The sequence below is a fragment of the Alexandromys fortis genome, unplaced genomic scaffold (genome assembly GCF_014885135.2).
Source record: "Alexandromys fortis isolate MF-2015 unplaced genomic scaffold, M_Fortis_MF-2015_v1.1 scaffold_182, whole genome shotgun sequence".
Lineage (NCBI taxonomy): Eukaryota > Metazoa > Chordata > Mammalia > Rodentia > Cricetidae > Alexandromys > Alexandromys fortis.
Window position 1 is genome coordinate 1,947,784 of NW_026068068.1, and position 22,776 is coordinate 1,970,559.

A 22,776-nucleotide genomic window follows, 5' to 3' on the forward strand; every position below is an offset into this window, starting at 1 on the left:
AAGGTTACTTTGTAGGATGGTTAAATTAAACTAATTAATTTGTTATGCCATGTATTAATAATTTTTGAAATGTACTTGTTTAGAAAAACACTGACTTTCTACAATGGGATATTATGCAGCTTAAAGTAGAACTTTTGTCGTTAGCAAAAGCATGGGTGAGCCCATGTGAGTTTCTTAAAAGGACTGTGAGCAACTTGGATCTGGACTCATACCCCTGACCTCAGAGAACATTTCTGGTAGGACCTAGAAAGTTCCAGAAGATGAAAGAGCATCTCACTGATGTTTCTTAGGGCAATGGTGGTCAGTCACCCAAACCAAAGCACCGTAGGCAAAAGCCATTACACGCTCAAGTTCCTGGTCATGAAAAGTTTCTGAGAGGGTATTTCTGTTTCCCTTTGGCAGGAGTAAAATGCACAACAAGCAGGTGTCTGCCTGGGGTTTCAGGGAAGCTTCAAGCGAAGGTCTCACCTGAAAAGTCATCTGGGCCAGAAACGTGAGCTTGTCCTTCTCAAACAGTGCCTGACTGGCATGGAGGAAGGTAGTGTGGGTGATGCTCTCTATCAGGACGCCGATGCGATCCTGAGTATCCTCCACCTTCTCAGCCTGCTCAATGGCTCTGTGGAACAGTGTATTGAAAGCCTGGAAGAGTTAACGTGAGTACCAGAGGGTAAAGTAATGCTTGCTTGTCTAGCCAGCCTCAGATACACAGGGCACACTCTAACGATAGGGAGAGGGGGAGGACAGGGGAGGACTTCTCTGAGGCTTACATGGGCTGCTAAAACAGTCTGAGTTTGTGCCATATAGAAAGTGAGGGAGGGGGACTTGATTGGGGGAGGGGGAGGGAAAGGGGAGGTGGCAGTGGGGAAGAGACAGAAATCTTTAATAAATAAATAAATAAACAAATAAAAGATCATATCATAAAAAAGAAAGTGCTAGTTCAAGGTATGATGTCATGATGAGTGTGTGTGTGTGTGTGTGTGTGTGTGTGTGTGTGTGTGTATGTGAGTGTGTGTGCATGCACTGATAGGATATGATCTTCTGTTTTTCACCCTGGCTGGCCTGGAACTCACTTTGTAAGCAAGAGTGGTTTTGAACTTATGTCAACCCTATTGCCTTTGCCTCTCAAGTGCTAGGATTATAGGTATCTCACTATGTCTGGTTCATGGTTGTTATTAAAATGATTCTATAAAATCTATTTGCATTTCCTTCTTTGCAACTAAAGCAGACGATTCTCTCTCCTTCCACTCATATTCTTCAATTTATTACTTTCAAATTATGGTTAAAATTCCTACAAATGACTACTACTCTAACTATTTTAAATGTAGAGCAGTATTACAGTATGTCACCATCTTGAAGACATTTTAATCCTGCAAAACTAAGTCTATTTACCAACTGTCCATTCACCCCTCCCAGTTCTTGCTGACTGCCGCTCTGTTTACACGCATCACTCTGACTACTCTAGGATCTCGTGTGAGGGGAGTCACACCATGTGCATCTTTGTGGCTGGTTTGCTATAAATTTTGCTTTATTGATATAAAGTTAAGGTCAATTTTGTTATATGTATATGTGCTTCTGCTCTTGATTAAGGTATAATGATTGTGTAGTTCATTTAAAAATGTAATGTATAATTAAAAAAATTTAGATTGTTAGTGGATAATCATCGATAATAGTCAAGCTTGTAGTCATGTTAGACTTTCTAGGTGTACATAGATATATTTCAGATAGGCATTCTTCATATCTTTCAAAGACTACAAAATATGGCATTTTAAATGTTTTTTAGGGCTTTTCATGACAATGAGACACGTCTGCTCCTGGTAGCACCAGCTACTTCAAGAGGAAGATGGGCATCAAAGAGGCTCCTTATGGAGTTTGATAGCCATTTGGGCAGGAAACTGCTCTTGCCTGGACTGATGCATAAACTGCACACATAGAACCCACAGGGAAAGGACTGCTGAATTTGCCTAAAGGTGAGATGGTCTTTCAGGGGTTCCTGATTCATGAAAGATGTCTGTGAGACATTCTGCAGGACACAGCAGATGGTGACTGAACTGCCTTTGAAATTTCCTGCTTCATGGAAGAGTCTTCTGGAAACTATGGGCCTGTAGGCCAAAGATGGATGCCCCAACAGTACAGAGGAACTTTGGGTGACTTTCCAGGCAGCGAGATGTCTCTGTCATTTCTAGAGTTTTGGACTTCTTGTTTGCTTAGGTAATATATATCCTTCTGGAGTCTTTGATGGAGTTGAAGAATGAATAGATAGTTATAGTTTTCCTTAGTTATGATAAAGATAAAATAGATATAAATATTGTAACTGTAATTCTTGCTTGATAACTGTTTTGTTATATGTAATTTTACTATGTTAAAGTTAAAGCCTTTCTTTTTTGTTTAAACAGAAAAAGGGGAAATTATGTAGGTGGGTTATCTGTCAATGTGTTACTTTCATTGGTTAATTAATAAAGAAAACTGCTTGGCCTGATAGGTCAGAACATAGGTAGGTAGGGAAGACAGAACAGAATGCTGGGAGGAAGAAGGCAAGATGGATACAGGTTAAGATCCTTCCCGGTAAGCCACCACCTCGTGGTGCTACACAGATTATTAGAAATGGGTTAATCAAGATGTGAGAATTAGCCAGTAAGAAACTAGAGCTAATGGGCCAAGCAGTGTTTAAAATAATTACAATTTTTGTGTAATTATTTTGGGTAAAGCTAGCTGGTGGCCGGGAGCCTTCCCCGGTGGCGGGAAGCGGCCTGCTGCTCCTTCTACATATTTCCACCTGGGTAATGGTTTCCAGGTTTTACCATTCCATAACATGCTTCAAAATATCCTTCCTTTTAGGGTTAGCTGGTGTTCCACTGCATGCATGGGCCATGCTGGTACTGTTCAGGCGCTGACAGACACTTGGATGGTCTCTATTGTTGACCTGCTGCTATGACTAGGGATCTAGAGCTGTGTCTTCAAGAGGTTCTTTCTGTTATTTTGGATATATAGTCAGAATTAGGACTGCTGCTGGCTCACACTGTCATTCCCCGTTTTCATTTCTGAGGAAATGCTATCCTCTTTCCCATGGATGCTGATCTGATCTACATCTCCAGGCAGCACAAGCAAAGATGAAAATTTCCTCACATTTTCAGCACTCTTACTTCTGAAGTGGTCATCCTAACCTGTGAGAGGTAACCCCTACTATATGTTGACTCATGTCCTCCTAATGAGAGATGTGGAACATTTTGTATATGGTTGTTGATCATTTTCATCTCCTTTAGTGACATGTCTGTTCAAGTCTTTAGCACATTTTTATCAGGTTATCTGTTATTTAATTCCACCCACTACTTTTTGTATGTCTTATGATTATTGTTTATTTTGAAATGACTCTTTGTATTTATTATTTTATTTCATGTCTGGTCACAATGAGGATGATAAGCACAGAATGATTTACTTTGTGGTATATATGGGAGATTCTCCTTCCCCCTTCTTACTCAAACCGTGCTCCCCTGGTAACCTCCCCACCAGATCCATGTGCCCTTTGCCTACCTGTCATGGTTTTTTATTATTATTAAAAGCAAACCCATGCACTCAATGACAAGCCTTGTGTATGATAATTGAGTATTTGTTCCAAAACTGACAGCAAGACTGCAAGGCCTCCCAAAGTAGAACGGCATGGCAGGCAGAACCCGGCCTGCGCAGGACACAGGCAAAGACTGGGCCTCTGGCTCTCAGGATTACAAAATGTGAGCTGTGGGGCTGTTTGAAATCTGAAAATAATCCCTTTTTTGATGAGGAGAAAACAAACGTTTTCTTAGAGTGTTTTAGGATACCTGATATATGTAATAGTGGCTTAAAATCTGACTCATTCTTTCTTCCTATCTACCAGAACCACTGGGCAATAAATTCCTAATTTCCAGGAGGAAAAGAAAAGTCAGGCTTTCTCTCGTTGTGGATTTTCCTCTATCTGTTCAACATTACCTTCAAAGAGAACTGGTACATGGGGTTGATCTTCCTAAGGTCATTAATAACAAAGTATAGAAGAGAGGCTCTTGCTGCCACTGGCCTGTAGCACTCCCGAGTCTCGTTGATTTTTCCTTCATTTTCCCTGGCTTGCATCACCTATGGTGGGATCAAATGACAGCAATAACTTACCTTCGTGTTTTCTAAACAAATTCCAGTAAAGGAAGGACTCTTAGGAATATTTGAACTGAGCAACTGTTACTATTTAACCCCTAAGTTATGTTCTTGTTTGTAATCCCAGTACTTGGGAAGCTGAGACAGGAGCATTACTGTAAGTTTGAGTCTGGTCTGCAATATCATAAAGTGTTCACGAACAGCCTGCAGTAGAGAGTGAGACTCCGTGAGACCCCTACTCAGAAAAACAAGCAAAGGAAGAAAGAACTACTGGTAAAGCCTACGCCATGCCTGACATCTAAGGACTTGAGGTCTGAGGAAATGACTAAATCTAGGCCAGTGAGCTGACTCCAGCAGTGAAAGTGCTCGCACTGTGCTAGAGCTGGGATTTCGTGTGAGGTTTGGAAGGCTGACCTCTGACCGACATACACTGTGCTACATGGGAGCCCAGTCTATGTCTGTGTATCATACACATATAGAATACTCCAAAATTAGTTACTTTAAAAGAAATTCTTCACTTTCTACTTTTAGATGACTTTTCCTCATGAATCGCATTCCAGTGAGAAGGGGTGTGGCTCTAGTGGCTTCCTCTAGGTTTAAATGACCTTCATGGTTCATGGCTGTGGAACCTGCTGCTGAGTAATGTCACCTTTTTGCCTCCTGTCTCTCTTTCAGGCCTTAATAACCCAGCTATATCACCTCCTAGGGATGGCTCTTAAAAGTCTGCTGGGTCAACTCAGTGCCAATGATTTTATTAGGTCTGCAAATACCGCAAGGTGGATAGCATATGCAATAGCCACACTTCCCAAATAGCCTCTATTGAGGGCTCTCAGCTGTCAAATTTCAGCAGCACCACAGCTCCATATGGTAAAATATGCCCATTTATTCCTACTTCTTAGCCTATGGGCACTTTTTCTGAGATCCACACATACACACACAAATATCAACTAATATTTATTTTTATTGAAGGGTCAAAAAATACCCATTTCTAAAAAAATCAAGAACCTATTTCTTTTTTCTCTAAGAACACTTGCTGGCCCTGCAGCTTTAAGTGATACGGTATTTTCCCTAAACTCTTTTATGGTCTTGACTCATTATGTCTGTGAATGAAAGGAAATGAACTGCCGAGCAGAGAGGGGTGCGTGGCTTCATAGTGATATATTCAGAAGACAGGAAACAACATTTTAAGAGACAATTAGAAGTTAACCTCAAAGCTAAGACTTAATTTACCTAATTGCCCTAATCCTTACTATTTTAGGAGCCACCTAGAAACCACTTACTTAAAAGGACGAAGTAATTTGGGATTCTTTTTCTTTGCTTAATTTAAGGCACATACATTGGATGTGTGGCAACACAGCCTTGGCTGGGTAATTAGTGGATTACTTAGTAAGGAGAACACTTCACAAAGCAGATAACAGTCCACATCTTTCCAGATTACACAGTGGTAACAGTGGCCACTTGTGAAAGTCCAAAGTACACACAACACACATGGCCCATTGTGATCCGAGCAGCTTGGTTACCAGAAAGCTGTTCAGGAGAAATGGTTTCTCGGCTCTTGGAAAATGTCATTTTACCAGGGTAAATGATGCATTGAGCATAGGGCACCTCCCCTGCCCTGATTCCTGCCATCACAGGCCAATACACATGACTTTAGCTCCAAAGATTTCTCTAAGAACTCAACACCCTGGGATTATTATTTGCTGAAGCTGAGCTTTGCCCTTCCTCTAGTTTCTGCCATATAAACCAGCAGACTCCAACACTGGTCACACAAGAAAAATGATTGGATCTCTGTGGAACTTGAAGTGCAAATTGAAGCATCTCAATTCTTAATCTTATACTGAGAGTCTAAGAGTTGATGGCTGTTTGCTAAGAGGCTTGCATTACACAATATCTTAATTAAGGTTTCTGTTGCTCTGACAAAACACCATGACCAAAAAGCAAGTTGGGGAGGAAAGGGTTTATTAGGTTTACATTTCAGCATGGTTGAAGAAAGTCAGGACAGGAACCCAAAGTAGGATCCTGGAAGCAGGAGCTAATGCAGAGCCCATGGAGGGAGTTGCTTACTGGCTTGCTTCCTATGGTTTGCTCACACTGCTTTCTTATCCCAGGACCAGCAGCCAGGGATGGTACCACCCACCATGGGCTGGGCCCTCCCGCATTGATCACCTGTTGAGAAAATGCCTTACAGCTGGATCTCATCAAGGCATTTCCTCAAGTGAAGCTCCTTCCTCTGAGGACTCTAACTTCTGTCAAGTTGACACACAAAACCAACCAGTACACAAACAAATCTGCCTTCTCAGAAAAATTACCAAACCTGATTAAATTGTAGTAAATGAAATTCCTGGAGGCGGGTAGTACAATGAGTGACTTAGGCCAAAGCAGGCCTAGGAAGGTGAACTCCACAGAAGCAGGACTGAGCCAGTGACCTGGGCTGAGTGGACCTGAGGCAGTGAACTCCACAGGAGCAGGAGATGATCCAGGGACATTTGTGGAAGCAGAATTGGGCCAGCAACCTAGGCCAGAACAGGCTTGAGGCTCCATAGGAGCAGGAGCAGATTCAGACCAAGAACATTTGCAGAGACAGAACTGAGCCAGCTACCTGGAACAGAGCAGATCTGAGACAAGGAACACCTCAGGAGTAGGTACAGGGGAGCAACTGCTGAGCCAATGGGCCAGAGCCAGACACATCTGCAAGTCTGGGCGTGAATATGGGACCTTCGAGGGAGTAGACCTGAGCCAGAACCCCTGTGAGTCCAAGGGTAAGTCTAGGACCTCTAAGGAACTAGGCCTGAGCCAGATCCTCTGTGGGTCCAGGCATATCCGAGTGAGTAAATCCGAGCCAGAGAACTTTGCAGGACCAGCCCCAAGCCAGGGACCTCCACAGGAGCAGATCCAGATTAGGGACATTTACAGAAACAGGTCTGAGCTGGCAACTTAGGCCAGAGCAGGCCTGAGACAGCGAATTCCACAGGAGCAGAACAAACCCTGAGAGTGCTGAGTGACCTCTAAGAACACGAAGTGACCTACAGGTGACTGGAACCGTGGCACTGACTGCACCATGAAGAGCAATCATCTGAGCCTTGGGTCCACTGGCACCTGGAAGATTGATCAACAGAGACACAGACAGCACCAAGCACACCAATTAGAAGAAAAAAATGGGTAGATAAGGTAAGAACACATGGAACACCACAAAGAGTAACAAGACACTAATAAAATCTAGTGCCCCTACAACAGCAAGACTTGAACAACCAAAAATAGATAAAGCAGAAGAAAATGACCTAAAAAAATAACTTCAGAAGAATTTTTGGGACTCTTAAAGAGGAAATGAGAAACTCCCTCAAAAGAAAAAGACAAACAAAAAAATTAGAAGACATCAACAAATCTCTTAAAGAACACCAAGAAAAAGCAATCGAACATATGAAAGAAACTATTCAAGACTTGAAAACTGAAATAGAGACAATAAAGAAGACACAAACGGGGAGAATTATTGAAATAGAAATTATGAGAAAATGATCAGGAACCACAAATGCAAGCATAAACAGCAGAGTATAAGAGATGGAAGAGAGAATCTCAAGTGCTGAAGAGACAATAGAGGAAACAGACTCATCAGTCAAAGAAAACATTAACTCTAATAAAAGATCAACACAAAATATCCAGGAAATATAAGATACCATGAAAAGACCAAACCTAAGAATAATAGGTATAAAAGAAGGAGAAGAAGTTCAACTCAAAAGCACAAAAAATATATTTAACAAAATCATAGAAAACTTTCCCAACCTAAAAAAGATATGCCTATGACGATACAAGAAGCTTACAAAACACCAAATAGACTAGATCAAAAAAAAAAAAAAAGTCCTCTTGCCACATAATAAGAAAGAATATTAAGAGCTGCAATGGAAAAAGACCAAGTAATATATAAAGGCAGACATATCAGAATTACACTTGACTTCTCAATGGAGACAATAAAAGCCAGAAGGTCCTGGTCAAGTATTAGGCAGACATTAAAAGACTGCACATGCCAGCCCAAACTACTATACCCAGCAAAACTTTCAATCACCATAGAAGGACAAAACAAGATATTCCATGACAAAACCAGGTTTAACCAATACCTAGCCACAAACCTAACCCTACCAAAAGAACTAAAAGGAAGACTCCAACTGAAAGAAGTTGGCCACATCCACAAAGACACAGACAATTGATGGTCTAATAGCAGCAAAGAAGGGAAAAACACACAAATTAACATCACCAAAACAATGAAAACTAATTAACAGGAGATGGCAATCACTGGTCATTAATATCGCTTAATATAAATGGACTCAAATTACCTATAAAAAGAAACAGGCGAGCCGGGCGGTGGTGGCGCACGCCTTTAATCCCAGCACTTGGGAGGCAGAGGCAGACGGATCTCTGTGAGTTCGAGACCAGCCTGGTCTAACTGAGCTAGTTCTAGGACAGGCTCCAAAACCACAGAGAAACCCTGTCTTGAAAAAAGACACAGGCTAACAGATTGGATACAGAAACAGAATCCATTCTTCTGCTGCTGCATAAAAGAAACACACCTCAACCTCAAAGACAGACACCCACACAGAGTAAAAGGTTGGGGAAAAAATTTCCAATGAAATGAACCTAAGAAACAAGCTATCCTGGTATAGCTATCCTAATATATGTATTAGAGTATGTAATATGTAAAAGAAATACATCTAAATCTTAAATCATACATTAAACCCCACACACTAATAGTGGGAGACTTCAACACTCCACTCTCACCACTGGACAGGTCAGTCAGACAAAAAATTAACAGAGAAATAACAGATGTTATGACTCAAATGGAATTAACAGACATCTATAGAATATTTCATCCAAACATTAAAGAATATACCTTTTTCTCAGCACCTCATGGAACCTTCTCAAAAACTGACCACATACTCGGTAACAAAACAAACCTCAACAGATACAAAAAAATGGAATAAACCCATGTATCTTATCAGATCACCATGGCTTAAAACTAGAATTCAAACTGCAACACTACTTCCAGAAAGCCCACAAACACATGGAAATTAAACTATGCTCACCTGAATCATCAATGGGTCAAGAAAGAAATAAAGGGAAAAATTAGACTTCCTAAAATTCAATAAAAATGACCATACAATATACCCAAATTTATGGGACACTGAAACGTGTTAAGAGGAAAGTTCATAGCACTAAATGCCTAAATAAAGACGCACACTAGTGATTTAACAAAACATTTGAAAACTTTAGAACAAAAAGAAGAAAACTCACCCAAGAGAACTAGATGGCAGGAAATAATCATATTGAGAGCTGAAATCAACAAAATAGAAACAAAGAAAAGAATATAAAGAATCAATGAGACAAAGAGTTGGTTCTTTGAAAAAATCAACAAAATAGACAAACCTTTATCGAACTAACTAAAAAGAAGAGAGAGAATATCCAAATTAACAAAATCAGAAATGAAAAGGGGGACATAACAACAGACATGGAGGAAATCCAGAGAATCATAGGTCATATTTCAAAAACCTGTACTCCACAAAATTAGAAAGCTTAAAGGAAATGGACAACTTTCTGGATAAATATCACTTACCAAATTTAAATCAAAACCAGATAAGCAAATTAAACAGACCTATAACTGCTGAAAAAAATAGAAACAGTCATCAAAAGTTTTCCAACCAAAATAGCCCAAGATCAGATGGTTTTAGCTCAGAATTCTACAAGATTTTCAAAGAAAAACTAATACCAATACTCCTCAAATTGTTCCTCACAATGGAAACAGAAGGAACATTGCCAAACTCTTTTTAAGAGGCTACAATGACTATGATACCCAAACCACGGAAAGAAATTACTAAGAAAGAGAATTACAGACCAATCTCACTCATCGATGCAAAAATACTAAATAAAATACAGGCAAATTGAATTCAAGAACACATCAGAACCATCATCCACCATGATCATGTCAGCTTCATCCCAGAGATGCAGGGATGGTTCAACATACAAAAATCTATCAATGTAATCCACAATATAAACAAACTGAAAAATGAAAACTACATGATCATCTCATTAATACTGAAAATGCTTTTGACAAAATACAACATCCCTACATGATAAAGGTCTTGGAGAGAGCAGGGACACAAGGCACATACCTAATAAAGGCAATATGCAGCAAGCCAACAGCCAACATCAAACTAAATGGAGAGAAACTCACAGCAATCTCACTGAAATCAGGAACAAGACAAGACTGTCCGTCCACTCTCTCCGTATCTATTCAATATAGTTCTTAAGGTCTGAGGTATTGTTTTTTTTAATATTTATTTTTATTTATATGTATACAATATTCTGTCTGTGTGTACGACTACAGGCCAGAAGAGGGCACCAGACTTCATTACAGATGGTTGTGAGCCACCATGTGGTTGCTGGGAATTGAACTCAGGACCTTTGGAAGAGCAGGCAATGCTCTTAACCTCTGAGCCATCTCTCCAGCCCTGAGGTATTGTAATAAGACAACAAATGTAGACTAAGGGTATTGACTGAGGTTTCTGTTTCAACCAGCCCTGCAGTTATTCAGTCCCAAGAAATTACACAGATATCTACATTAATTATAAACTTATTAGCCACGTATCTCAGGCATCTTATTAATGCTTATAAGTTAAATTAGCCCACAATTATTGCCTGTTTTAGCCATGTGGCTTAGTTCCTTTTTCAGTGAGGCAGTCACATCTTGCTTGTTGTGTGTCTGTCTTTCTTTCTGTCTGGGTGACAACTGCAGACTGAAATGTCGCTCTTCTCCGAATTCTTGTTGCCCTGCCTCTACGTTCTGTCTGGTCACCTGGCCTATACAACCCACCTGGCTACTGGCCAATCAGCATTTATTTATTTATTGTATTTAAAATACAAGTGACAGAATACAGACCATTGTCTCACAGCACAAGGGGATACAAATCAGAAATGAAGTCAAACTTTCACTGTTTGCTGATGATATGATAGTTTACATAAGTGACTCCAAAAGTTCTACCAAGGAACTTCTGCAACTCATAAACAAGTTCAGTAATGTAACAGGATACAAGATTAATTTTACAAAATCAGTAGCCCTCCTTTATACAGATGATAATTCGGCTGAGAAAGAAATCAGAGAAACATCACCCTTCCCAATAGCCACAAATGCCACAAAATATCTCAGAGTAATTCTAACCAAACAAGTGGGAGACATGTATGACAAGAACCTTAAATCTTTGAAGAAAGAAATTGAAGAAGACACCAGAAAGTGGAAAGATCTCCCAAGCTCTTGGGTAGGTAAAATTAACGTAGTAAAAATGGCAATCTTACCAAAAGCAATCTACAGATTCAGTGTAATGCCCATCAAAATCCCAGCAAAATTCTTCACAGACCTTGAAAGAATGGTATTCAACTTCATATGGAAAAGCAAAAAACCCAGGATAGCCAAAACAATCCTGTACAATAAAAAAGAACTTCCAGACACATCACAATCCCTGACTTCAAACTCTACTGCAGAGATAAAGTACTGAAAACAGCCTGATACTGGCATAAAAACAGACAGGAGGACCAATGGAACAGAATTGAAGACCCAGATAATAATCTACACACCTGATTTTTGACAAAGAAGCAAAAAATATCAAATGGAAAAAAAGAAAGCATATTTAATGGTGCTGGCATAACTGGATATCAACATGTAGAAGAATGAAAATAGATCCATATCTATCACCATGCAAAAACTCAAGTCCAAATGGATCAAAGACCTCAATATAAAGCCAGCTACACTGAACCTCAAAGAAGAGAAAGTGGGAAGTACACTTGAATGCATTGGCAAAGGAGACCACTTCCTAAATATAGGCCCAGTAGCACAGACACTGAGAGAAACAATTAATAAATGGGACCTCCTGAAACTGAAAAGCTTCTGTAAAGCAAAGGACATGGTCAAAAAGACAAAATGACAGCCTACAGAATGGGAAAAGATCTTCACCAACCCCACATAAGACAGAGGTCTGATCTCCAAAATATACAAAGAAATCAAGAAATTGGTCATCAAAAGAATAGATAATCCAATAAGAAAAATGGAGTACAGACCTAAACAGAGAACTCTTAACAGAGGGATCTCAAATGGCTGAAAGACACTTAAGGAAATGTTTAACATCCTTAGTCATCAGAGAAATGCAAATCAAAACAACTCTGAGATTCCATCTTACACCTGTAAGAATGGCCAAGTTCAAAAACACTGATGACAACTTATGCTGGAGAGGTTGTGGGGTAAAGGGAACACTCCTGCATTGCTGGTGGGAATGCAAGCTGGTACAGCCTCTTTGGATATCAATATGGCAATTTCTCAGAAAATTAGGAAACAGCCTTCCTCACGACCCCACTTTTGGATATATATCCAAAGGATGCTCAATCGTACCACAGGGACATGTGCTCAACTATGTTCATAGCAGCATTGTTTGTCATAGTCAGAACCTGGAAACAACCTAAATGCCCCTCTACTGAAGAATGAATAAGGAAAATGTGGTACATTTACACAATGGAGTACTACACAGAAGAAAAAATAACGACATCTTGAAATTTGCAGGCAAATGGATGGAGCTAGAAAACATCATACTGAGTGAGGCAACCCAGACCCAGAAAGACAATTATCATATATACTCACTCATAAGTGGTTTTTAAACATAAAGCAAAGAAAAACAGCCTACAAATCACAATCCCAGAGAACACATACAACAATGAGGACCCTAAGAGAGATATACATGGATCTAGTCTACATGGGAAGTAGAAAAAGACAGCATCTTCTGAGTAAATAGGGAGCATGGGGACCGTGGGAGAGGGTTGAAGGCGAGGAAGAGGCAGGGAGAGGAGCAAAGGAAAATGTAGAGCTCAATAAAAAACAATAAATAAGATTCTACAATGATCGAAGTTCCTAACTAGGGAGAGTTAAAATGTAGCAGACCAGAGCCAAATTATCTTTTGTTGTTTTTAGTCTCTTGAAAGCCATTCTCACTGCCCACACACCCTTATCTGACCTAACATCCTTGTGACTATCAAAAGCCTTTAAAATCATTCTTAGCAAGCCACCTGCTTCTACCAACTCCAAAACCAAGGATGTCACTAGGTAGCATCTGAGTCCTGTAGTAGAGCTATCCCTGTTTTGTTATAACCCAATCCACCTAATGCTTCTATCAACACATTGTAGGCATCTTGATTTATAATTTTTTCTTTTCTCTTTTACTATAAAAATGTGATCTGTTGCCCCATTGGGTTATAGTATTTGGGAACACAGTATTGTTCCCAAGCCGTGGTTGCCCATATTTGGCCCCAGCTCTCTCTTACTGCCGTTGAGTCGAGAGCCGTGGTTCTTGTTGACAGCTGAGATCCATCTCATCCAGCGGAGCACCGAACCTGTCAGGAGTTCTCTGCTGCCCCTACCTTGTGCTCTATCTCTGCCACGGTGGCCTTGGTGGTCTCCAGGTGCTCCACCAGGTCACTGTCATCCAGGAAGCTGCCCTCTGCAGCAGAGAGGCGCAGGAGAAGGTCGTTTTCAAGCCGTGTCAGCTCTATCTTAAAGTCATTTTGTTGCTTGGTCAGTACCAGCTGATAGGAAATATTAGGAATGAGGATTAATGTCTGCCTGCTCAGGACAGTTCCCGTAATCACAGGAGCCACAGAGACCCATACAAACATGATAAGAAACACAATGGTAAAACCATGCTGATCACAGCCATGAAAAAGTCTTTAAAAATTCAGATGGTATGGTAACATTTGGTTAGAATCCAAGGTCTAAAGAGTGGATACTTATTTAACATCAAGAACCTCAAGGAAGCCTCTGTTTAAGAAAATAATATAAATTTCTGGCTTGAGCTTTGACATTTAAACAGCTTGGAAGACCTATTGTGAGGAAGATCTTACAATTAGGAAAAGGCTATGCAATCAACTTTGACCAAAAACAGGTTTTGAGCTAACTGTCACAACAATCCAGGCGAGTACAGAGCTTAGTATCAGAGGTTGCACTATAACTGACCATTGCAAGGAGAGTCAAAGCCTTCATGGGCATCCCGGTGATTGCCCAATGGGAATCAGGCCACATTCTCACAGGAAAGACTAAAGAACAAACGACAGTAGCCTTGGGCAGGGGTAAACTCAAGGGCACGGATCTAATCATTTTGGATAAGTCCTATGCTCAGAGCCTTCTTGTCAAAATCCCACCAGGGGGAACTTTACCAGAGCTAAGTTAACCTAGAAGGGCGATGAGGAAAGCTGACCACTTGAAGACTTCCATTCTCACACAGAAAGGACTTGAAGTCCAGATGGCCAACAGGGGCTTAGTCTACTAATGCCACCCTGAGATTTAACCACAACATCCCCAAATGTGTGTCCTTTAGAATTGTATCAACCGGATCCTGCAAATGAGAGTGGGTCAAAGGTGAGAGAGCAGCAAGGTGCAGATTTAGTCCAAGAAAGGAAGTGTTTGTTTGTTTATTTGTTTGGGAGGAATCTGAAATAACAGAAAAAAATAAAGGAATGCTGGAAGAGACTGAAGCCATGGCTGCAAAGCAAACGCGCCAACATCACCAACAGGCGAGAGTGTCGACCCGGAGAATTGTAAGCACTCTAACAGGCCAGCGGCTTGGTCTCAAAAGACAATGCAAATCAATGCGAACACACCAATGTCCCCTATAGACAAGACTGTCTACCGAGAGAATGGGGGTACACTTACAGGCAAAAGGTTTGGTCTCAAACGGCAATGCAAATCTCAGAATAAGACTCAGGTATGGCTTTGTGCCAACTGCCACTCTACCAAAATACTTCCTGCCGGAGACACCAGAGGCCATACTAGGCTCAGACTCAGAAGCACTCTCAACCCAGGACACCCACAGCACAACACTCACTGAGGATCCAGAGAGGACAACATCAACCAAAGAGCAGAACACACCCAACAAAGGCAAGATCAGACATCAATGCCAAGAAACACCTCAAACATCATTTCTCCACATGCCTAGATCCCTGCGTAAACCACAAACAAGAATAGCCAAGACAATATGCTTCTGCCAGAACCCAGTAACTTTATTACAGTAGGCCCTGAGAAATTCAATATAGCTCAAGCACAAGAAAAGGGCTTCAAAACCGGAATATGAATATGCTCAGGGACCTCAGAGAGGGTTTGGATAAACGCCTTAATGAAATCTATGAAAACAATGCAAGGCACAGAAGCAGAATTTAACAAAGAAATAGAACAATAAACAAAATCCAAACTGAAGCAAAACTGGAACTGAAATCTTAGGGTGACAAAAACTGCAGGAATCAGAGCCTCGTTCGGCCACCAGCAGAGACACTGCTTCTTGCAATGGACAGAAACTAACAGTGACTCCTGAGTGGGTAATGTGCAGAGAGGGAGAGGCTTTGGAACACTCAGTCTCAACGGTGTTCTCATCAAAGCACTCAAGGAACTGTGTGCAAGAGGAACAGAAAGATCAGAGCACGAGAGCTGATGGAGGACTCCAGGGAAACTTTCGTCCAGACACTGCAGGACTGATGCATGCACAAGCACACTTAAGAGGAATGCAGCATGCACACATGCTGAAAGAGGGATGCAGCATGCACACACACCCTGAAAGAGGGATGCAGAATGCACAGGGCCCAAACAGGTTCAATCCAGGATCCCAGCATCAAGAGAGGAAAGTGGATATGCGGTCCCACCCCTAAGCAAGGTACTATCTTTAACTGATGCCCACTGGCAAAAGAAAACACCATTTTTTTTTCTCAACAGATTCCTTTGGGGCAGATCCACAGTGGCCCAAACCCTTGTAGGTCAGTGAGCAATCAAGAAAATACCACAAGGTTTGTGTGAAGATAATAGCTGAAGCTAACTTTGACAGGCCCAAGCCTGCGATCACACATCACCACATGTGGCCCAGCTCTAATTTCCTGACGTTTCTAAGGAGGAATTTCATATTTTTTTTTATATGTGTCTACACTTTCCTCAGTTACACAGTCTCACTTGGCACCCCAGCCTCTGGCATTGTTTCCGTGCCGAGGGAGGGATGAGTGCGTTCTGGGGGCGACGCAGTACTAGTTACCTTTAGTCTCTCCAGATCTGGCCTCTCAATACTGACCACCTCTGCCAGCAGCTGGGCTTCGAGACCATCTTCTGTGACTGTGAAATTGAGGAGGGTCGTCTGGGCTTGTAGTTCGGGCTTGTAGTGGGGGTTTGCCAGTTTGGTGTGCAGGATGAGACGGAAGTTCTTATTAAATTCACATTCTTTGTCACCAATCCTGATGTACCTACAGGGGCCACAACGCAGACACTCAGGCGAACCCTGGGGACCATGTCAGTGGGAAGGTGCCATTCCATGTCTTGATTCTGGTGACACTCCTGAGCCAGCAGGCTGGGTATGGGAATTCCCTGTTACTCCCAGTTTTCCTAAGACCCAGGAGGAACAGAAGACGCCACTCGGCCTCTGCCTATCTCTTCATTTGTGAACCAGGGGCAGTGTTACCACTCAGTTTACAATGCTGCTCTGACAATCAGCAAATGGTGACTTTCTGTACTTTCTGGGATTAAATTTATAACAGACATTAATTTTTTTATAGAGTGATATTATATTCAAAACATTTCCACATGAACTCATAGAAAACACTGTTCTTGAATGGATAGAATAAAATATGCATGTATTGATATGTCTATTTATTTATGCACACACATTAACTCTGTGCCCACACTGAAATATATTACTATGCAATGAGTGGAATATTTTATTTGGTAAAATATTAAATACTAAATACAGAAATATACATGCTATGCTATTAAATAATACATTAGTTACTTTACTATTATAGTAACATATTATTACCATATTAAATATAGAAACAATAGTTACTTATGCTTCTAAAACTAAGCTAATTAAATACATATTTTGCTTGATTGTTTCCTTGTTGATTAGGATTTTTTGACTTGGTTCATGTTCTCTTCTCTGCTAGGAACCCATTATGAGGATCAGCCGGATGCAGAGTTTTTCAGTATAGCCAGCCAGACTATCAGGGGTTAAATCCATAAATACAGCAGCTTCCCAACATTCCACTGTGGTGGCCTGAGCGGTGTGGAGTGAGATGCTTGGGAGAAGTTTGGAGCATGGCCAAAGCAAGTAACAAGACAAGTCACCTCACTTTCATTTACTCTTGATTATTAATGAAAATTCGAATTCTTCAGTATTAAGTAGGTAAAAATTATTTTTGGAGGTACAAGTGCTTGAACCCGAGTTTCGTGCACAGTAGACAGACACTCCACCACTGGGTCGTGTTTTCAATTCTCTTTGGATTGTTCACTTTGTAGCAAGTTTCATTAAGTGGCCCAGGCTGGAACTACCGGCCTGCGTGATCTACACTGACTGGTAAAATATTTTGATTGCCAAAATGTTCCGCTGCTCAATGCCGTGCAAGCTTACGTTGCTCCTAATATAAGGACAGAACGGTCTATGACCCGTCTCACCTACTTGCAGGTGAAAGGGTACTATACTCAGTTTATTAACTTTGGAAATTGAGCACATTCAAAAGAAACAGCAGCGTGCGACATTTAGCACCTGTTTCCAGTGCTTAAAAACTGCAGAGCTGCTGAAAATGCTATAATGTGGCCGCATCTGGGCTGCGGGCCCTGGGCCTTCTGTAATTGTGCCTCAGAGTGACTGTCATTTGCGGATGGCAGCTAGATTGTCTCTCCTCCTCTTACCACTGTTCGGAGGAAGTTTTGAGACAATTTGCTTTAATGTATAAAGATGATAAAAATGATAATTTTCTTACATCATTCAAGCTTTAATTATTTGGATATGAATTAAGAATCCCAAGGACTGATTAGACTAGTGACCCAATTCAAATACTGTTTCCTTTGAAAAGTGATCTTCCGTTTGCAGTAAAAACATGACAAGTGTTAAGCCTCCATGCTGAAGATGGGGACACCAGCAATCGGCTTTAGAGATAGCTTTTGTGGAACTGTGAACGGATATTTTGTTTGTGTTTTATCAAATAAAGCCTACCTGAAGATCAGAGTGCAGAACTAAGCCACGAGAGGCCAGTGCAAAGGTGGCACACACCTTTAATTCCAGGCCTCAGGAAACAGAGGCAGACAGATCTCTGTGCGTTCAAGGCCACCCTAGGCTACACTAGATTGCTCCAGTCTCAAAGAGAAACAGAGCCAGGTGGTGTTGAGTCACACCTTTACTCCCAGTACGTGGGAATCCCATGCCTTTAATCTCAGCACTAAGGAGGTGAAGACAGAAGGGTTATGGCTGGGCAGGAAGGTGTATGACTGGCGGAGAGAGGAATATAAGATGGGAGGAGACAAGAGCTCAGTGCTGTCTGGAGATGCAGTCTGAGGGCAGGATCGCCCCTTTGGTTGAGGATTCTGTAGAGGCAGAAGGTCTCTCTAGTGGTTGGCTTCTCTGATCTCTCAACTTTCACCCCTAATATTTGACTCCAGGTTTTTATTTAGAACAATTAGAATTCACGCTACAAAACTGGAGGTGATGGCATTCAGCGTGTCTGGTTTGTGTTTGTTTTGTCAGTTCTTTCCCAGGAGGGCAAAGAGCCATTCTTCCAGCAAACCACTCCTTACTAAACCCATGTATATATGTGTAGTGTGGCCTTTCCCGTTTAAAACAAAGACAAAGACTAATTGTGAATGACAAGTATTGAATATCCCTGTTAGAATACTGAGAACCTTTACAAGTGGATGGACCATAGGCCAAATGCTGAAAGTGAACCAGGCAAGGACACTGGCTAGCTATCAATCATGGTGGCCTGAGTTCTTGTTTTATAGGCCAAGGGTCAGACATCACGTCTTCACTGGCACATAGCTCCCAGGTGATACCATGCTCGGGGAATTTTTTGGTCATTCCTTTAGTGTGTGTGTGTGTGTGTGTGTGTGTGTGTGTGTGTGTGTGTGTACTATTCTCCTTTAAATAGCAAGTGAACACTTCTATTGTGCCAGGTGTCAGAGAGCCTTGCAGGCACAGGGGACCTAGTTATTTCCACCGGATCTCTGCGCTCACAAATGTTACTTGCTAGTGACAGGTATTGTGTGTACAGTGTCTTAAGTGTGCAGTCAGTTGTTGTCTATGCGTCTAATACCCACAATGTGACAGACATGCAAAGGACAAAGGTCTGCTCAATCAGAAGACAGGCAAAATAGAGGGAGAGATTGTTCTTTAAAGATGAGATGCAAGTGTCATCATGCGGACAAAGGAGAGGAAATCTCAAAGGACCACTCAGCAGAAGATTTTGCTGACACACAATGTCCAGGACAGGCAGATTATCAGTACCCACCAGATCCTTGCCACATGATAGCACAACAAGCTCAAAGATCTGCCCCGCTAAAAGATGAGCAAAGACTCTGATAGCCTTTTCTCCAAAAGAATATACAAATCAACAGCCAATCGGCTCACAAATGATGCTGTCATGTGAAAGAGGAAGGCTAAACTAATCGAGAGCTTAGGAGAGCTCTCCAAAACCGGGTGAAGGCGGTGGTGAGAGCCAAATTGGCTTTGATATGTGTAGCATGTTCATGTTTGTGTGTGTGTTATCACAGGACCACAAGACTCCAAACAATCCACCACCATCAGAGCTAATTTCCTTTTGGAAGCAAGCTGCAAACCTCAAATCCACATCTTTTTGAGAACCAACAGGATCTCACAAGGCAAATCCCACCCCTGACGCCTGTGAAGGTCTGTGGCCCAAGTACAGGCACAATACATGTGTGAGATCACCAGCAGCCTAGGTGCGTCAGGTGTGTGTGCCACATACAAAGATTTCATGCCTCAGTGCTGAGGTCACATCCCCAATATAGCTAGCTCATTATGTCCATAGTACAACCCCAATACCTGACTCTGCACACTATCTGCAGAGAAACTGTCTGTTTCTCTGCAGATAGTGTTTTGGCCTCAGGAAGAATCTCTCTAGAGCAGAAACTGGTCAATGCTTGTTGTAAAAGAATCTGAGGGTATCAGCTCTGTGGACCTCCATCTGTTGCATGTTCTCACTGTTTAAACCCTCTAAAGTCATTCTTTGCTTATGGGTTCACCTTGACAGCTGCTGGCCTGTTTCCTCTTTAGAGGATCCCATTAGATAATGTGGTAGTATGATTTCTGCTAAAACACTGACCAGTGGTTCTGATCACTAGAGGTTATCACCAATAACCCCTCTCCAGACTTTCAAGGACAGTCCAGGAGAAACGCCAGGATTAAGCACAGACTTCTCAGGAAGCACTGTAAGGTACAATGAAGTTTCCAGCTGGTTAAATATTTAGTCAAACATCTGCTTTAGAGCAAGGGCTCTGCAGTGCACTCTCGGTTAGCTCTGGATTGCACTTGTGGACCTATGGGTACCGTGAGTAATTTGCAAACCCCAGCTTAAGAGCCAGGGTGTGTATCTGATTTTCTGGGTCTGGAGATGGTTCAGGTAGCAAAGTGCTCACCAGGCAATCAGGAGGACCCAGGTTCGCTCCTCAGCAGTCACATAAAGATAGCTGTGGTGGTGTATGCCTGTACTGATAACCCGGGGAGAAGGAAACTGAAGGAACCCTGCAGATTGCTGGCAAGCCAGGTAGCTGAATTGGTAAACCCCTCATTCAATTTCAAAAAATTAAAGTGGCAAGCAATTGGAGACAATAGTATCAAATTCTAGCTTCCATATTAAGGCACATACAATAAGTAACAATAAATTAAATAATAAACACACACTAAATAAATAATAAATTATAAAGAAAATAGTCACTGGAGGGTGGGGGCTGTGCTGCAGAAGAGAACTGCCTTTAAACTGGTTTTTACACCTTGCTCAAAAGCATCATTTGGTAGCTTTAGGTTTCCCAGGGACAGTAAATTACCCTCAATTGGGGTGTTTATGATCTATGAAAGGCAAAAATTGCATAATGACACAGTGGGTTTTATCATTGCTGCTAGGTTAATTTTTGGCTAATCTCCTGTCTGGGAAAATTAAACAGACTGTTAACACTCTCTTCTGATTTGAAGAGTCTAAAACCAGACAGCATCCACCAGAGCAGCAGGAGAGCAAACATTTGCATTCTATGACTTCCCAGTACCCAAGGCCACCAGGCTCTGTGGAGCTGGAGGAAGGGACACAGATGTAGAGAATGGGGATTTTTGTTTAAAACCAAGTCCTGCAGTCCCCAACACCCCAGCGTTGCACTGAGACTCATGTGGTTGAACTCCTGAATCTGTGCTACCTTTAGCTGCTCATGGAGGGCATTTTTTACACTCTCCCAAGGAGCTAGCTCCCCTCCCCTTCCTGCTGGCTAAGATCGGATGGTTTGGAGGTGAGATGCTTATTAGTACAGCTCAGAACTAAAATGAGATGATCCTTCCCAGGGCAGACACTCTGGTCTAATTGCCTAGGACGTGTGAATCAAGGGCATTCTGGCTCACCTGGTGGAGTGGTAATTTTAGGGAAAGCTTGGCCCCTCTAGACCTTTTTTATGGACTCAGAGTCCATGACTTGCCCAAGGTCACAGTTGCCTGACAGTGCTGGGTCTACTAGGACCCTGGTCTTTAGGCAATGAGTGTAAAATCTATTTCACTGCACCACATTGCAAGCTATTTTGTGTTCACAGAGGCTGCTGCACTGTCTCTGTCAACCTGCGTAGCTGCCATCATAAGAGGACATGAAGGATACCGCCGACCTGAGACCAAACATGGCTCAGAGCACATGGCCTGCAGACCTGCAGTTAGAAATTCTGTTGTTTGTGAATGGATGTAATTATTCAGGTGCCCGGACATAGTCTAGGATCTGTAATTTCTAGTAAATACATTTATTGCGTGAATTACTTAAGTTATACATTTTAAAAATAAGTCATATAATTTACATAAAAGTTAGAGGCCTCTGGCTTCCAGGAAAAACAAAGGATATTTAGTGGGATTAATGATTCTGAGATGATAATCATTGGCAAATATGTATTACCAAAAGTTCAGCTTTCATAAGTCAGGTTTGACTAAAGAGTGGGTATCCTGGAAATACAGGAATTCTTTCAAAGTTCATTCAAAATCCAGCTGGAAAGTGCTCTGGACTGAGCTGTGGATGCCCCTTGTGGTGGTGTGGGATGGATGCACTGAGAATACACGCACAGTGTTTGCTGACTGATTATCATCACATTTCTCTCTCTCTCTTTTTTTTCTTTCCAATTTTATGTGCACTGATGTTTTGCCTTGGGTGTCAGGTCTCCTGCAACTGAAATTACAGAGAGTTGTGAGCTGTCATGTGGGTGCTGGGAATTGAACCTGGGTCTTCTGGAAAAGGAGTCAATGCTCTTAACCACTGAGCCATCTCTCCAGCCCCTCATGGCCTTGCACTCACAGTGGCAATTACCAGAGATTCCTAAAAGCCAGAGTCTATGGCCTTCAAGAGACAGTACCCATTATCACCAAGGTGAGATTCTCAAAATGGACATTAAAATGTGGAGTTTTCAGAGCAAGGACCAGTGTGGCAAGAAATCCCCAAAGGTCTAGTAGTGGCCCTCACAGCTTGGCAATAGGCAATGGCTGTGGATCTGATTAAGGCACGCTCGAGAGGAAGGAAGCCATGCCTAGTATAACCCTAGCGACTCCCTGGGGTTAGTGAGAGCTCAGGGACCTGAGAGGAGAACCTGTC

At 41.8% G+C, this 22,776-nt stretch overlaps 1 protein-coding gene across 6 annotated transcripts in view; it reads right to left on the reverse strand.

Annotated features, from left to right (window-relative positions):
- Positions 1-22,776, reverse strand: part of Dnah11 (dynein axonemal heavy chain 11) — a 324,204-nt gene that overhangs the window by 42,314 nt on the left and 259,114 nt on the right. For 5 of the 6 annotated variants that reach the window (XM_050120837.1, XM_050120838.1, XM_050120843.1 and 2 more), the window contains 4 exons: positions 16,206-16,410; positions 13,558-13,722; positions 3,961-4,101; positions 469-639 (listed from right to left, as the gene is read on the reverse strand). In XM_050120837.1, coding sequence (XP_049976794.1) covers positions 469-639; positions 3,961-4,101; positions 13,558-13,722; positions 16,206-16,410 — 682 coding nt within the window. The remainder of the gene's footprint in view (positions 1-468; positions 640-3,960; positions 4,102-13,557; positions 13,723-16,205; positions 16,411-22,776) is intronic. The other variant, XM_050120839.1, reaches the window with a different exon arrangement.